This window comes from Arachis hypogaea, chromosome 13 (assembly GCF_003086295.3).
Source record: "Arachis hypogaea cultivar Tifrunner chromosome 13, arahy.Tifrunner.gnm2.J5K5, whole genome shotgun sequence".
Lineage (NCBI taxonomy): Eukaryota > Viridiplantae > Streptophyta > Magnoliopsida > Fabales > Fabaceae > Arachis > Arachis hypogaea.
Window position 1 is genome coordinate 131,403,571 of NC_092048.1, and position 18,538 is coordinate 131,422,108.

The 18,538-nt window shown below is 33.2% G+C and overlaps 2 protein-coding genes across 9 annotated transcripts; both read right to left on the minus strand.

The window, feature by feature from the left end:
* Positions 1-1,487: 1,487 nt before the first annotated feature.
* Positions 1,488-4,577, minus strand: LOC112733576 (magnesium-chelatase subunit ChlI, chloroplastic). 6 transcript variants are annotated; one of them, XM_025782585.2, is made up of 5 exons: positions 4,213-4,577; positions 3,967-4,076; positions 3,720-3,838; positions 3,094-3,203; positions 1,488-2,724 (listed from the first exon to the last, which is right to left on the minus strand). In XM_025782585.2, the coding sequence occupies exons 3-5, from the start codon at positions 3,814-3,816 to the stop codon at positions 1,672-1,674; spliced, it is 1,260 nt and encodes a 419-aa protein (XP_025638370.1). In that variant the 5' UTR covers positions 3,817-3,838; positions 3,967-4,076; positions 4,213-4,577; the 3' UTR covers positions 1,488-1,671. The 6 variants fall into 6 exon arrangements, with proteins under 6 accessions (XP_025638370.1, XP_029147558.1, XP_072068704.1 ...); XM_029291725.2 differs by having other exon boundaries at positions 3,988-4,076; positions 4,213-4,573; XM_072212603.1 differs by having other exon boundaries at positions 3,974-4,076; positions 4,213-4,534.
* A 593-nt stretch (positions 4,578-5,170) lies between these two features.
* Positions 5,171-8,010, minus strand: LOC112733578 (dolichol-phosphate mannosyltransferase subunit 1). Of its 3 annotated transcripts, none has more exons than XM_072212606.1 (9): positions 7,884-8,010; positions 7,400-7,552; positions 7,045-7,144; positions 6,925-6,958; positions 6,782-6,858; positions 6,559-6,584; positions 6,294-6,458; positions 6,083-6,197; positions 5,171-5,487 (listed from the first exon to the last, which is right to left on the minus strand). In XM_072212606.1, exons 2-9 carry the CDS (start codon positions 7,507-7,509, stop codon positions 5,383-5,385), a joined length of 732 nt encoding a protein of 243 aa, XP_072068707.1. In that variant the 5' UTR covers positions 7,510-7,552; positions 7,884-8,010; the 3' UTR covers positions 5,171-5,382. The 3 variants fall into 3 exon arrangements, with proteins under 3 accessions (XP_072068707.1, XP_025638374.1, XP_072068708.1); XM_025782589.3 differs by having other exon boundaries at positions 7,400-7,538; positions 7,884-7,977; XM_072212607.1 differs by having other exon boundaries at positions 7,693-7,918.
* Positions 8,011-18,538: the final 10,528 nt, after the last annotated feature.

Consider the following 18,538-nt stretch of genomic DNA (forward strand, 5'->3'; position numbering starts at 1 on the left):
TCCTACACTGACTACGTAATGCTGGGTTAAGGTTGGAGGGCTTATAGTAGTTATTTTATGACTTTTGAGTTGAACTTTATATGTTCAACACTAAAAGTTTGTGACGACCCACTGTAAATCGTGGTAAATGCCAGATGAGTACTGCCTGGACGCTTGCTGATAATGCATCGTGCAACAGAACAAGGAAAACTACCGAATAATATAGATAGAGATTATGGTGTGTGGACAATTCATTGAGTTATAAAGGTTAGATGATGATATTTACATTTTAGCAAGAGTACTGCAAAACACTCAACCCCAAACAACAACAAACCCCCACACCCAACCCCCCCCCCCCTTTTTTTTTCTCTTCTGTCCCAAAGAAAAACAAGGAAAATCTAAAAAATAAGGAAGCACACTTCTTTTATTGATATAAAGTCCAAACTCAAACACACAAAAGGCCTAGGTATTAGAATTGAGATAATATTCAGATTGTTCTCTGAAATTTGAAGGTAGGATTAAATTGACTCCTAAAATGTCAATTGACCCAAAATGAATTTTAAAATTTATAGTTGTAATTCATATTAGTCCTTAAGCTCATATTCGTTAAAGGCACTGCTGTTTTGGCACGTTAACTTATTAGACTCAATAAAACAAAACGACATTTTATATTGACGCTCAATCTTTAAAAATTTATGTCATTTTATTTTATTCAGCGTGTCAAGTTAATGTGTCAAATCAACCAAGAGCTTAGTGACTAATATAAATTTGAGGGTCCAATTTAGATTAATTTAAATTTTAAGGTTCAATTTGGGTATTAACACCTCTAATGACTTTATCCTTAAAGTTTTGTTTGTTTTTAGAATAATCAGATATTGGAAATATAAAAAGTTTCACCCTGCTTTTAGAACTAAAATTTATGGAGATAGATACTATCATACTAAAACTTTAATAACTTTTTTTTTTTTAATTTTCTTACTTAACTTTTCAAATTTCAATTTACCCCTCGGTGATTGATGAGAGGCTGATGACTGAGAACCAAAATTATAAGAGAGGAGGGGGAAGGGACAGCGCTGGCGGGTTGAATGCCTTCGTCACCATTGACGCAAAAAGGAAGAGGAAAAGTGAACAAGAGAGAGGAGAATGCTGGTAGGGGAAGAGAGAGAGAGAGAGAGATGGACCGCGCCAGTGAGCAGGGGAGAAGAGGAAGAAGGCGAGGACGGCCGAGGAGGACGCCGCCATCGCCAATCAGTAAAAACACACACACACACAGAGAGAGAGAGAGAGAGAGAGAGAGAGAGAGAGAGAGAGAGAGAGAGAGAGAGAGAGAGAGAGTAATCATTGTCGAGAAAGGGGAAAGGGAAAATGGATTAGGGTATATTTTGTATTTTTTTTTTAATTAGGTATTTAAATAATTCTATTTGTTGCAGTCTTTATATTTATATCTTAAACTAAATAGGATACTAAAACATAAGTTAATCATGTACACCTTGAATCAAACACAATCCTAAAACAAAATTTAGTTATGTAATTTTCCTTCTAAACGCAGCTTAAGAGATGTAGAACTTGTAGTACCAGAATTTGTTTATACATGAATGTCCCAGGACAACAGATGAAAATGTAAATAGTAAGGTGATAATAATATCTTTAGTAAATACTATATGGCATATAATGTTATATGTTATTCCACAATCAGCTAAATACCTCGTAAAATTTCTCAATAACAAGTAAACCTGAGTCTATCGATTCCAAGGGATCCTTTCTAAGCCTGTGCCTCAAGCAGTTAGGGATGACAGTAGCAATATCCTCTGCACTTACTTTGTCTCTTCCCTTCAAAGCAGCAAGAGCTTTTGCAGCCCTATTGGTTACTATGTCTCCTCTTAATCCATCCACATTCAAGTCAGCACAAACCTTGGAGATTTTCACCTTGAGATCATGATCAATTTGAACAGATGGGAGGGCACTCCTTGCTGAGGCAATTTGTTGCTGGAGCTTATCTTGCTCAGCTTTGTAGGAATCTCGGAACTCCTTTGGATTCTTGTCGAATCTAGCCCTCTCCTCCACAATCTTCACTCTTAGCTCAGCGTCCCTTACAGTCCCAACTTGAGCATGCATTCCAAACCTGTCCAGCAGTTGAGGCCGGAGCTCACCTTCTTCCGGGTTGCCTGAACCAATGAGTATGAACCGAGCTGGATGTGAGATTGAAATTCCCTCTCTCTCCACTGTGTTCCAACCTGATGCAGCGGAATCCAATAAGACATCCACCAAGTGATCATCCAAAAGGTTAACTTCATCAACATATAGTATTCCCCTGTTGGCTTTGGCCAGTAGGCCAGGCTCAAATGCCTTCACACCCTCAGTTAGTGCTTTCTCAATGTCAATTGTCCCACACACTCTATCTTCCGTAGCACCCAATGGCAAATCAACCATGTTAATTTTGGTGTACACAACCTCGAGTTGCTCTCCTTTCAGCACCCGCTCTCTCACTTCAATGCCCATGAATTCTGGATCTTCAGGATCTGAATTGTATGGGTCACCAGCAACAACCTTGATCTCAGGAAGCAAATCAACCAGTGACCTAACTGTTGTAGATTTCCCGGTTCCCCTATCCCCCATGATCATCACACCACCAATCTTGGGATCAATCACATTTAGGAGAAGGCAAAGCTTCATCTCATCCTGTCCAACTATAGCAGAAAATGGGTACACCGGCCTCTGGCTCTCTTTAGAAGCAATCTTCTGAGCCTGAATATGATAAGATCAGAGAGTTGGGAAGCACATACAGATAAAAAAAATTAAGAACTACAACCAGATTCCTTGTTTGTAATGGACTTTCAAATATATATCAAGTGTAGCCTTTACAGGAACAACAATGGGAAGCTATAAAAAAGACTGAATAAAAATTTAAAAGGGAAAGGATTTACACACTATTTGTATTATACAGATAAGCTTCGTATCAAGTGTTTTATACATATTAAGTTCGATCAATGCTTCCCCTGACTATGAATCCAAAGCTGAAAACCAGTAGTTTTAAGATTTTACAAAGCATTTTACTTTCCATGTATGAACAATGGAAGAAAATCTGTCATAAAAACTGGAATATCCCTTATGTACCTGTTCTACAGAGTTAACTTCAGTGGCAACACTGGCAACTGAGAATTGAGGCCTTCCCTTTATGCCATGAAATCCAATTCGTCCGTAAAACTTGCGCCCAAATACCTGCCCTGCAAAGCCAAAACCCATCCAATATCAATAACAAGTTACACAGTACCTGCAAGTGCAACAAGCACCCACCTTCCATTTCCATGTAGAAACTCCCCAAGCCGATAAAAGTTAAAGAGATTTGGCACAAAAGAACAGATATGAAATGGGTTTTCCTATTAGGCTATAAACACCCAAAATAATGGGAGGACAAAAAAACAGAAAAACTATTGGGGCCAACAATTTTTAATATTTTTTGCCATCATTTGACCAGCATAAATACTAAATTGTATTTAACAAATAAATTCTACTAATTTATGTGTGCAAACCCTGAAAAATGTGAGTGCAAACTATATTGGCTCATGTGTACAAAACTCTAATAAATATAAGTGAAAACATTATACTTCTTGTGTGCAAAACACTGTAAATATGGGTGCAAATTATTGCTGGCCAAGGCAAAAAATGATAAAATTTGCTGGCCATGTAAATTGGGATATGATATAGGTACAAATAGTGAAGTGTCTGTTAATGAATTGTACCTGTGGTTAGAGAGAGAGCGTGGACAGAAGGGGAAGATTGGCATCTGGAACGAGAAGGAAAGAGTGCAATTGAGGAAGTGCCGAGCATGGACGCCATATTCAGTTAGTATGCAGTAGCTCTACATGGTTAAGGTTAACCAAAAAACCAAACCTGATTTCAGTTAACTAGAAATTTGATTTAGGTTAGTAAGTAAAACTGGTTTTAAATGAGAAAACCGGTTATTAACCAATTACATAAGTAACAAACCAATTACGAAATCAGCTATACACTTGAATGAGTGTGTGATGAGCACTGAAATCAGCAAAGACTTGAATCCAAACAGAGGCTGAAGAAGAAGGAATGTGTTGAGCACTTCACTGAACGCGCCAAAACAAAATCAATCTCATTATCACATTCTTATTGTTATTGTAATAATTGTTAAAATCATATTAATCACAATTATTTATTGTCAAAGCATTAAAAAGAAGGGTGAATGGCGGAGTGAAGATGTACCCGAAGGAGAGAGAGGAAGCGGAAGAAATGGCGGAGAAGCACAGGCGACGACAGAGCACCACCGACCACTAACGTAGTAAACACCACGGCGAACGTGAGGGGAAGGAGCTGAAGCAGCAGTGGCGGCGAGCACAGGAGGAGCGGAGGCCGGAGAGTGTCTCTGGTGAAAAGTGCAAACAGGTTTGAGGGTGAGGCTACCTGAGGATAAGAAAGTGGATGATTTCGCATTTGCAATATTCGGGTCACGTCTCCTTTTTCCTTTTTTTTTTTTTCAATTTTTTTTTATAAATTTTCTCATTTGTTATTTTTTTTTAACCAACATGTATTATTTTCTCTTCTGGTCACTCGTTTAAGCAAAAGCAAGCATAAGAAATTTGAATTTCCACTTTATATATAGCAACTCATTGATCAGTAATAAGCTTTTAAATAAAATTTAAATTCGTAATCAATTAATCTTTATATATAGCAACTCATTGATCAGTAATAAGCTTTTAAATAAAATTTAAATTCGTAATAAATTAATCTTTAACCTATAAGACTAAAAGATACCATAAACAAAAAATTAACTAAATAAGCACAACTAACTTAGATTTAACTAGTGATTAGTTCATTCTTCGATTTAAGTAAATATCTAATATTTAAATAAGGAATGCTAAGAGACTAGCAGAATTTGTGATATTTAGCCATCAATTAGCCATCATCAATATTTTCAATAGTGTGAAATGAGATCTAATGATGTAGGATTAATTATTTTTCCTTTGATGGTTAAGTGCTGGCCAAATTTCAACAAAAATACTGACCCCATAGACTTTCTCTAATTTTAATAAAAATAGCATACAGATGGCTTAAATATTACCACATGGTAAATTAATTCTTTTAAGCCCGACGTGGGCTAATTGTGAGTGTGAACATTTCAAGAAAAGCTCAGTGTCATAACCTCCGCAAAAACCGAACAAGATGGTTAAAAACTTAAAATCACAAATTCCACAAAAATTGTATACACATGGAACCATACAAATGCTTCCTACTAAATTAGAGAAACAAATGATAACATTCTACCAAGAAGCTTATGTCATTATTTGAATATTTGTAAATAAATAACCACCACCCCCCACAAAAACAAAACAAAAAAAACATACAAAAAAAATGACACATGGAGGATTTATCTTTTTATGTTGTCACCAAAAGATATGCTAGGCCTTTCAGGTATTCAACAATCTCCGATCCACCAAGTTTTGAACTTCCAAATACTCTATCAACAAATGTGATTGGAACCTGTATGTATGCGAAACTAAAGTCAGCTCCAAAGTGAATTATGAACTCTTAGTCACCCAATCCTCAAGTTGCCATCATGAGAGATGTTTCATACGTAGATTCAAATGTGAAATTTTGTAGCATCATTGTTTTATCTAATCATTAAGTGCTTACTTCGCTGTATTAAACTACCGGTCATGTTTATGCCTAGTGGCAAGCAAATAATATAACTCACAAAAAGAGAAAGATCAATAGAAAAGAATAGAGCCAACCCTGAGAAGAATTCCAATGTCCAGCCAATTCAGTGCTATTAGAAAATGTTTCTATGATTTGTTTGTGTTCAACATCGTTCCAAATCTCATGGATATCTACTGAAGACCAAGGGCTATCTACTTTTGTACGTTAAGGTAAATTTCACAAGGTGACCGTCAAAGGCACAACTACAGTGGCCACTAGCACCAACAGTGCACTAATTGTCTCAAAATAAAGCACACACTTGTATGTTGTATACAAATGATCAACGCTAATACACATCTAAATCAAGAGCTATGAACTAATGAAAGTCAACAAAACAACCAGGTTAACCTATATTATAAACATCATTATGTAAATGTACCTCTTCAATATGGTATCCTTTTCTGGATGCTCTTACTATCATCTCCATTTGAAAGACATATCCCTTACTAACACAGCAACTAATGATGTCTTCAAGAACAGACTTCCTATAAAGTCTACAAAGAACAAGAATAAATTTATTTCAAATCATGGAAACAAGGGAGAAACTTACTCTCAACAATGTATTTATTACAAATTATCAAGATCAATACCTAAATGATCCTGTCAAATCTGAGACACCGGGCCATAAAAATGTTTGAGCAAGAACATTTGCTCCCCTGCTTGTTAGTTTGCGCATAAGATTCCATCCGTGCACACCACCACCTTTAACATAACGAGTACCAGTAACTATATCTGCTCTAGTTTCCATCTGCTTGCTGAAAAACATGAGAGATCAATAGTAACAGCTACTCATATAAAGATGGCATAGGCAGTTCAAAAGAGAGCAAGAAATGAATTATTGAAAGCTTTTCTTACCTAATGAATCTTGGCAAATATTTTGGCTGCAGAAGAACTAAACAGATCAGACAAAGAAACATAAATAAATAAGAAGAGGTTAACACATTTCTCATACTAATAATTGTCTAAACTAAAATGAAGTTCACCTAATTATTCTCTCTTATTTTTCAGTATTTATTTCCAAATTTAATCACTATTAATAACCACAATCTGTCATTTACATGTAAACAGCAAATCTTACATGGTGTGACAGATCAGCATCCATGATGACAACAAAATTTCCAGATGCATGCTTCATGCCATGAATATAAGCAGTTCCTGCACATGAATTGTATCAAAGGCCAATACAATCAAGATCATTTAGCAAAAGTATCAGGTACATACCTAAACCCAGCTTCTTAGGTCTCGGTCTTAAAAGCTGGAACCAAAGAAATAAGCTCGATTATCCTAAATGATAAAAACAAAGGGGGGAAAATCAAAGATAACTAGTTGTTTAACTCGTACAATTCGATCTTCTCCATAAACTTTCTGCAGTTGTATGACTATATCTTGGGTACCATCAGGACTCCCATCATCCACAACGATAACTTCAAAATCAACATCCCTAAATTGGGCAACGAAAAGGAGTGTCCATAAAGATAGATAAACACGGTATCAATATGGTATATAAGATGGTTTTCTGAAATTTTCACATGAAACACAAAAGCATAACAAAATGACTACTCTTTGTCAACCTTTTCCACAAAGGAACAAGCTCAGAATACAAAATTGGTGATGCAAATTATAAATTTATACCCATAGGAATACGGTAAACTGAAGAAGCGGATTGCAAGAGCCATGAAGAGAATGGAAAACTTACTTAAGATGCTTGAAGATGAGGTAAACTATGAGACCAATGTTGAGCCGTTCATTGTACGTAGGAACAATTATACTGTACTTGTTTGCTTGATTCTTATTCAGTCCATCCATTCTCTAACGGAGACCAAAGCCACCCGATGCTGAGTTTGTCAGTCTGATGAGTTATCATAGATTAAAAGGAAAATATACAATAAAACAACAATTCATTAGGGAAAGTAAAACGGTTAAGCAGAAAAATCAGCATTCAAATATTAAAATCTCAAAAGATCAGTAAGGAGACAGAATCATGACAACCAGTGGCTTCTCGAATTCAACCTAGCAACTGGAGGATACGCAAAATCGCTTGTGGATCATCAAGGTGCAAAATTTGTCAGAAGGGGAAAGCTATTTTCTCGGTGACGAAAAAGCCTTGACGTGAATCACTAGATTCCATTGGGCAAATTCTATCGCAAGATTGAAGAAAATTAAGGGAGCGATGAACTAACCTTAGGATCCAAGCAGCGGCAGCTAATTCAGCTACGGGTTCCCTCCCTGGCTCCTATTAATAATATTAATAACTCGAGAAATACTCAGATATCTATATAATTTATTGTTTTTGTTTATTATTTAATTATTTATCTAATTTTTTTAATTTAATAATTTAATAATGTATTTTAATTCATACTCAAAGTTCCTATGGTCTTTTAGTGTTCTCCTTGACAACTCTCCATTTTAATACAAAATAAATATTATTAATTTAAGAGTAAAAAATAGGATAAATCATATGCATAAACTAAAGGCAAGAAAAAATGACGTGTATCATCAAAATAGAAAATCGTTATGTGTATATTTCTAGAGGGTATTTCTATATAAATTGAAGCAGGCAAACTCAATTTAGCATGGTTCTATGTAAATCGAAATAGAGAAATTCGATTTAGTAAAATCATGTAAATCAAAATAACCTCCTTCTATTTATGTATGTAGGGCTACATTTCTATGTAAATCGAATTTACCTCATTTGATTTATGTATGGTTGGAATGTTTCCAAGTAAATCGAAGTAACTTAATTCGATTCACCTCCTTCTAGATCAACGTGAATATATTGAATTAGGGGGGCAGATTTACTAAAGTTTCAGCAATATATATAAATGGATACTGGGTAATTCGATTTAGTAGGGTACAAATGTGTATAAATAGCTATGAAATATGAATTCTCCATCATAGTGAGCCCCACAATGGCTAGTGATGAGAGTTTCTTAGTTTTAGTACGCTATAAAGGGTCGATTAAGAAAAAAACGCATTCCAGAATTAAGTTTATTGATAAGGATCCGCTTAGTATTTTCATGAAACCTTCGACGAGTTTCACCGAGTTTCAGGATACTATAATCCAAAAACTGGGGTTGCAAGACGAGAAACGGGTGGAGAAGTTATTCTACAGAATTTTGATATCTATTTTGCGGGATGATGTGAAGTATGATTTGTTCGTCTTAAGCAGCGATGAAGATTTGGAAGTTCTATTCCATTGTCGTCGGCAATTTCCGGAGGTGAGGACCGTTAAGTTGTTGGCCAAACTTGTGGATGTGGTCTTTAGTTCAGGAGGTTCTAACCGGAATCCTTTGCCTTCAGCCACAGCAGCCGACTCGAGTTCGAGGCCTATTGGTGCCTCTTCATCTCTACCCGTGATTGAGCCTGAGGCAGTTTTGGTGGCCTCCCCATCCTTCGATGCTGATCTAAATCGCACTCGTGGCGGAGAAAGGGTTGACACTGGACCCGTAGTTGATGTTGCGATTGCTATGGCCGGCATTGATGATGTGGTCCCAGAATCCCGACAGGGTGGAGCACCGGATGGCGTGGAAGATATATTTCAGGATGAGGATGATGATGTGGAGCCCGCCACGATTAATTATAAAAATCAAGTACCAAACGGTTTAACATCACTAACAATCCTCTAACACACTACCAACCCTAAATCGATATTCTAACTACTACTTTAAGCTTAGACCTTCTAATAATTCTAATCATCAAATTCTAAGTGACTCAATATTACTAACAACAATTTATTTCTTAAATTAAAAAAATTACTAATCTCGTCATGCACGCTACCAGCAATATGCGCGACTCCATCCAACTGATAGATTCGATTTGGGTCATCTTCCATTTGTACGCTATCAAACTTGAAGAGTAAAGTCACTTTCTTTGGATTTTTTTGGAGTTGGTGGGGTATGGAGGTGTAATGTAGTTCGAATGAAACGAATTCGAACTCTATATATAACTGAAACAATGGTAATGAAAGAGCCTAGCAACGAAAACGACACAAATATCCAACACAAGAATAATATGGAAGCACTCACAACACAATATGGCAGCAACCATAACAAGAAAATATAGCAAGTAAAGCAATAAGAAGAACATACCGAGATCTTAACGTGGAAAACCCCCCTCAGTGTGAGAGGTAAAAATCACGGGTCGTCCAGACCAATAAAATAGCTCCACTATAATCAAATGAGGTACAAGAGAGTCTCAAACAAAGTACAAAAACGTGCATATAACCAGCCAAAACATCAAAGCACCAAAGCTTACAAATGAGAAGCAAGAAGATGAAAAATACCCAAAAAATAGAGCTTCTATTTGAAGCCTATTTCTCCATTTATAGACCTCTAATTAAAATCTTCACCGTCCAGAATGAAGAACAAGATGTGAAAAATCTGCAGTTCAAATTTAACGTCGATCCAACGGTGAAAGAATGAGAAAATGCCATTTAAATTTTACTGCTTTGCATAAAAATAGAAAATCTGTTTTTCCCTCTTCTCTCTCACTTTAGTGGCTATACTCTCTCTCTCAAAAAAACCTAAAAAAAATATGAGTAGGATTGTGGCACATTGGGTGCAAAGAGACACCCTCAAAATGTTGGGTTTGGGCCTCACAAATGAGAGAAAAAACCCAACAAATCTCCCCCTTCTCGACTAGGTGGAAGCCCTCGCCATTCCGGCGATCAAACAACATATTTCAACATTTTCTCTTGACAATGCTTTTGTCATCATATCAACACCATTGTCATCAGTGTGAACTTTCTCAAGTTCCAACAACTTGGAATCTAACACATCCCGTATCCAGTGATACCTAACATCAATATGTTTAGATCTTGCATGAAAAGTAGAATTCTTGGCAAGATGAATACCACTTTGGCTATCACACAACAACACATAACGGTCTTGCTTGAAACCAAGTGCTGCAAGAAATTTCTTCATCCACAACAATTCTTTACATGCTTCAGTTGCTGCAATAAATTCTGCCTCTGTGGTAGAAAGTGCAACATACTTTTGTAGTCTTGACTGCCATGAAATAGCTCCCCTGCAAACTTGACCAAATAACCTGAAGTAGACTTTCAAGAATCAATATCTCCTGCCATGTCTGCATCAGTAAAGCCAACTAGCAAAGGTTTCTCACCACTAAAACTCAAACTGAAGTTAGTTGTACCTTTGAGATATTTCATAATCCATTTAACAGCATTCTAATATTTTTTACCTGGATTAGAGAAAAAATGACTCACAGTACCAACCGCATGAGCAATGTTTGGTCTAGTACACACCATAGCATACATCAAGTTTTCAACAGCTGAGGCATAAGGAATTTCATTCATTGCTTGTTTTTCCTCATCAGTGGTTAGACACTGCTTGGTGCTCAACTTAAAATGAAGAGCAAAAGAACTAGCAACACATTTGGCATCATTCATGCCAAACCTTTGAAGCATCTTCTTTATGTACTTCTCCTGTGACAAATAAAGCTTCTTAGAATCTCTATAATGAGTAATAGTCATGCCCAAAATCTGTTTGGCAGGATCCAAGTCTTTCATAGCAAAGAACTTGCTCAACTATTTCTTCAACTCATTAATCCTCAAAGCATTCTTGCCCACAATCAAAATATCATCCACATAAAGCAAAAGAATGATAAAATCATCATTAGAAAATTTTTGTACAAATACACAATGATCTGAAGTTGTCTTACGGTAACTATGCTCTCCCATAACAGATTCAAACTTCTTGTACCACTGTCTTGGAGCTTGCTTCAATCCATAAATACTCTTCTTAAGCTTGCACACAGAATCTTCCTTTCCTTTAACAACAAATCCCTCCGGTTGCTCCATATAGATCTCCTTGTCTAAATCACCATGAAGAAAAGTTGTCTTCACATCCATTTGCTCAATCTCCAAATCAAGAGACGCTGCTAATCCAAGTACAGCATGAATGGATGACATCCTCACAACAGGAGAAAAGATCTCCTCATAATCAACACATTTTCTCTGTCTAAAACCTCTAACAACCAATCTAGCCTTATACAGAGGCTTAGAATTGTGTTCTTCATTCTTGATTCTGAATACCCATTTGTTCTTCAAAACTCGCATACCCTTTGGTAGCTTCACCAACTCATAGGTATCATTCTCAAGCAAGGACTTCATTTCTTCTTGCATAGCTTCAAGCCATTGAGCTTTGTTTTCATCTTCAACAGCCTCTCCAAAGCATTCAGGTTCTCCCCTATTAGTCAACAAAATAAACTCATGTAGAGAATACCTTGACGAAGGCTTCCTCTTTCTTGTAGACCTTCTGAGTGCATTTGCAGGAATTTCCAAAGTTGGTTGTTCATCTTGATCATCATCACCAACTTCATCAAGTATCGGATCAACTGTTTCATCTTCACCTGCACTTGCATCATGCTCATTATTTTTAGCTTCAACTTTACCATCTTCTACCATAGGCATAGAGGGAGTAATATCCAAGTCAGAAAAATCATCACTAGGCTGAACCATTGGCTTCTCCGCATTATCAATATCCTTCAATGTTTGGTCTTCAACAAAGACAACATCTCTACTACGAATCACCTTCTTGCTAACAGGATCATAAAACCTGTGACCAAACTCATCCATGCCATAGCCAATAAAAATACACTGCCTAGTCTTTACATCAAGCTTAGATCTCTCATCTTTGGGAATATGAACAAAAGCTTTACATCCAAAGACTCTTAAATGATCATAAGAAACATCTTTACCTGACCATACGTTCTCTGGCACTTCAAATTGCAAGGAAACACATGGTGTCTGGTTCAAGACATGAACAATAGTGCTCAAAGCTTCACCCAAAAGGATTTTGCCAATTCAGATTGTGACAATAAGCACCTAACTCTTTCAACCAATGTTCTGTTTATCCTTTCAGCCAAGCCATTCAACTGAGAAGTCTTCAGAAGAGTCTTTTGATGTCTTATACTATGCTCTTTACAACAAGCATCAAATGGACCTGAGTACTCACCATCATTGTCAGTACGAATGCATTTCAAATTCTTTCCAGTTTCTCTTTCAATAGAAGCTTGAAATTGCTTGAACACATTCAAAACTTGATCTTTGGTCTTCAAAGTGTAAACCCATAATTTTCTAGAATGGTCATCAATAAAGATTACAAAATATATAGACCCTCCAAGTGTTCTTGTCTTCATCGGCCCACATACATTAGAATGCACCAAGTCAAGTATCTTCGGCTTTCTTGAAGGTGGATGACTCTTAAAAGAAACCCTGTTTTGTTTCCCAGCAAAGCAATGGTTGCACTTTTGTAAAGCAACCTTACAACTAGATAAAAGATTCCTCTTGGATAATATATTCATGCCATTCTCACTCATATGACATAATCTCTTATGCCATAAATCAGTTTCATCAAATAACTTAGCAGCATTAACAACATCTTTCACAATCTTTGCTTGAGTTAAATAAAGAGTAGAGTGTCGTGTACCTCTAGCAACAACCATGGAACCCTTGGTGAGCTTCCAACTATCACGAGAGAATGAGCTATCCAAGTCTTTATCACATAACTTACCAACAGAAAATAAGTTCAACCGAATATCTGGAACATGCTTTACACGCTTCAAAGTCAACTTGGTACCGTTGGAGGTTTCTAAGCAACTTGTCCAACACTGGCATATTTTGCAACACCTTGATGAGCCATTTTCACATCACCAAAATCACCAGGAGTATAAGATGTAAACAAATTCCTCCTAGATGTAACATGAATAGAAGCACCACTATCAATCACCCAACTAGTGCTATTATCAACAAGGTTAATAGATTTAAACTCCTCAACAAGAAGAAAATCATCATGAGTTACATTGACCTTGTCTTCATTGCTACCATCATCTTTATTTTTGCTCTTGTCTTTACTTACCTTGACTTTCTCCTTCTTTAGCTGCCAACAAATTTTTTTCACATGTCCCTTTTGACCACAATGATGACACTCAATATTCTTATACTTTTCTCGAGAATTGCTTCTGCCTTGATCTCTACCTTTAGGACCTCGACTTTTGTTTCTCCCCTAGACTCAGAAACAAGAACATCTGAATGTGTAGTCGATGTACCTTGTGACTTTCTTCTCATTTCTTCATTCAAAACATTGTTCTTGGCAAGATCCATAGAGATTACACCATCAGGAGCAGAATTAGACAATGACATTATGAGAATTTCCCACGAGTCTAGTAAGGAGCCAAGAAGTAACAATCCTTGAACCTCTTCATAAAACTTGATACCCATGAAAGATAACTGATTCATTATTTCTTAGAAGTTATTAAAGTGATCTGTCATTGATGTCCCATCTGTATACTTCAAAGCCAACAACTGCTTGATAAAAAATATCTTGTTATTTCCAGTTTTTCGAGCATACAACTGTTCAAGCTTAATCCAAAGAGGCTGAGCATGTGTCTCTCCAATAATATGGTTTAACACATTATCGTCAACTCACTGCCTAATATATCCACAAACTTGTCTATGCAACAAAGTCCAATCATCATCAGATTTATCATTAGGCTTCTCTGTACCAAAAACTGGTTGATAAATTTTTTTTATATAAAGCAAATCTTCCATCTTTGACTTCTACAAATCATAATTAGGACCATTAAGAGTGATCATTCTACTAGTATTAGTATTAGCTTCCATTTTTCACAGAATCACAAGTCCAGAAAAATACCAACAAGCTCTTATGCCAGTATGAAAGGGCCTAGCAGCAGAAACGACACAAATATCCAACACAAGAACAATATAGAAGCACTCACAACACAACATGGCAGCAACTATAACAAGCAAATATAACAAGTAAAGCAATAACAAGAACACACCGAGATCTTAACGTGGAAAACCCCATCAATGTGTGAGATAAAAACCACGGGTCGTCCAGACCAATGAAATAGCTCCACTATAATCAAATAAGGTACAAGAGAGTCTCAAACAAAGTACAAAAAGTGCATATAACCAGCCAAAACATCAAAGCACCAAAGCTTACAAATGAGAAGCAAGAAGATGAAAAATACCCAAAAAATAGAGCTACTGTTCGAAGCCTATTTCTCCATCTGCAGACCTCCAATTAAAATCTCCACCGTCCAGAATGAAGAACAATATGTGGAGAATATGCAATCTAAATTTGACATCGATCCAACAGTGAAAGAATGAGAAGTTGCCATTTAAAATTTACTACTTTGCATAAAAACGAGAATTCTGTTTTTTCCTCTTCTCTCTCACTTTGGTGGCTACACACACTCTCTCTCTCAAAAAGACCTAAAAAAATCTGATTAGGGTTGTGGCATGTTGGGTGCAAAGAGACACCCTCAAAATGTTGGGTTTGGGCCTTACAAAGGAGAAAAAAATCCAACAGATAAATTGAATTAGGCATTATAGATTTATGTTCGACTAACCATCTGTGTAAATCGATTTGCCCTGATTCGATTTACCTTAAAATAAAAAAACATGTGCTAATTTGATGTAGCCTGTTTCGATTTACTATTATGTGACACCCAAACCATGTACTCCCCTAGTAATTCGACAAAGGCAGTTTTGATTTATATCCATAATACAAAATTGAGATGCTCAAATTTAATTTACTATTAGTTATTGTAAATCGAATATATCTCATTTGATTTATATAGATACACTGTTTAAGAACATGCACGTAATGTAATCTTATCTACTTAATATACTAAAACTTTTCTCCCAACTATTGAAGGTGACGTGTCGATCTCTCATGACTCCGTTTTCCCTCCAAAATGAACTTTCCTATTCTCTATTCTAAATTATTTTATAAAAAATATATTTATTATAATTATATTATAATTAATATTTAATAAATAATACATAATTATACTAATTTAGGAACATATCTTTATTTTTAGAAAGTACTATTTTCATATAATTAAAGCACTCTTCTCTCTTCTAAATTTTTTTTTAGAAAAATATCTTTATTATAATTATATTACAATTAGCATTTATTGAATAATGCATGATTATACTAATTTAGGAAATATCTTTATTTTTAGAAAATACTATTAATGAAAGGACTATTCTCTCTTCTAAAATTATTTTTAGAAAAATATCTTTATTATAATTATATTACAATTAGCATTTAATGAATAATGTATAATTATACTGATTTAAAAAATATCTTAATTATAATATATAAAAAGTTAAACATAATTTTATAATTCTAATTGCTATAAATATGATACTAACGTTCATAGTGATAAATTGATATTGCAATAATTAATTTATATAATTATTTTTGTACTACTAAAGGCTATATATAGTGTTTCTTTGTGGTTAGTGAGTCTAAATCTAAGAATCAAAACATTTTTTTCTAATCTGTTATTCTTTTTTGATTGTGCAATTGTTTCTAAGGAGCTTTGTAGGTCAAGTTCAAGTCACATCTCCTCTACGTTTTCTACGTTTGTCCAAAAATATTCGAAATGGAGCATATAATGAGATCGAATTTCCTCAATTTAGGTTCAATTTTGAAAAATTCGTGCCAACCTTGAAGATGCAATTCAAAGATTGGTACTATATTTAAATTTTTTCTCTTAAGCTTTTTGTATTAAAAATAATTTTATAATATATTGTATTTTTTTTCAGAAACTATCGGTCTTTTGGTGCATTAATGCAATGCCATTGAAGAGAATAAAAGTCAATTTAATTTGATAATTTTAACAAGAAGATAGTCTGAATTTGTACCGATTTTAAGTATTCGATCTTATGATGTTATTTTGGTTAGTTGTTACGAGAATGACTCTAATTTATATGTATCTAAGGATTAGAATAGATTAAATATTATTTAAATAATTTAGTTCTAATATTGGTAGTTGATTAAATTAGTTTTAGAGAAATTTAAATTGTTGTCTCAATTTATATATTATGATTATTCTTTATGGATATGTTATTTTTAAACTTTTTAATATGATTTTTTTAAGTTTATTTTCTTTTTTTATATATGTATCACCTTTTTTTATATTTCATATTAGTAATTCAATTATTAAGAGAAATGTAATTCATCAATAAATTAGAATGATTAAAAGTTAAATTAAGATTAACTAACATCTGTTTTGGACACAATATTGATTAATTAAGATTAAGGCGTGAAAAAGGAAAAAGAGTCACAATACGTGGTTTTGTTTTCTTGCTAATATATAAAAATACGTGAAAGAAAAAAATTAAAATATCACCATTTTAAAAAAATTGTTAATCATACATATGAAAAAGGATTGGGGAATATGCATGGACATAAAAAATAAAAAATTATTACTCGATTGTAGAATAAAAAATAATCATATATATATATAAAAAAATAATCATAACAAAAAAATAATTAATATATGTGACTTAAATTTTTATATGTACAATTAATATATATATATATATAAAGAAGTATTTAGAATTATTTAAAACAATAAATATATTCTAAAAATAAAAAAATTATTAACTAAACAATTGATATATATATATATATAAATAAATACGGAAATTAATATGATTTATGAATATTATTACGCATATGATGGTATTAATGGAATAACAAAATTAGTATAATTATTGTAGGCTAAAAAAATTATTTATAATAAAAAAATCAAAAAATAATTAATATATGTGACTTAATATATGTGTACTTAAATAAGGAAAGATTTAAAATTATTTAAACAAAATAAATAAATATATCCTACGAATAAAAAAACTATTGACTAATTGATTAATATATACTGGTAGTATAAATAAAAAATAATTAAATAAAAAATAGTATATTTTCAATTTTGGGAATAAAACATAAATAATTATAATATAATAATTTGTTTAATTATTAATATTTATAATTATTATTTTAAATCATAAATTTAGAGGAAAAAAATAGATTAACAAAAACGATTAATAACTATATTAGAGTTGATACACATAACACTAGATTAAGAAAAAATAAACGCAATTACTACAATTTAAATTAATTTTAATAAAATAATTTAAAATTATAATTTCAAACTTATCATGTGCATAGTACGAATTATTGAACAATTTATTATTATGTACATGGCACCGATTATTAAACAATTTCTCATGTATTTTTTTTCCAAAATAAAAATACTATTTTTACTTATAATTATTATTCTTTATCAACTCTTTCATTTAAATACTAATATTATTTATTAATTTTTTTTATTTTTATTCCTCACATTTATTAAAAATTTCTTTTCAATAATTTAGGTATTAATTGTTATTATTTAATTAACTTATTTTAGGTATTTACTTATTAAAATTTTAGGTATTAATTATACCTCAATTACGGTATTAAGACTTTTAACATAATTTTAATTTAATTTTGGACAATATCAAAAACAAATATATATATATATATATATATATATATATATGATATTTTAGATATTAATTATTATTATCTATTAACTTATTTTAGATTTTTAATTATTAAAATATTAGATATTAATTATATTCTGTTTATCATGTTAAGTCTTTAGACATAATTCCAATTTAATTTTAGACAATATAAGAAGCAAATATATATATATATATATATATATATATATATATATATATATATATATAGTTTATTATTTTTTCATTACATGACATATTTATTATTATATTTCAAATTTAGAGTTTCTTTGATCTAACATTGCAGTGAAAGAATAACAAACAAAAAAAAAAAATATGGGAACATTCTAAATTATCTTAGAGTAATTTATTTAGAGTAATAACTAAATTTATTATAACTATAGTAAAATTATCTTTAAACTATTAGTATTATTAGTAAATTTTTAAAATTATTGACATATTATTAGTATATATAATAAGCAGTAAATTTTC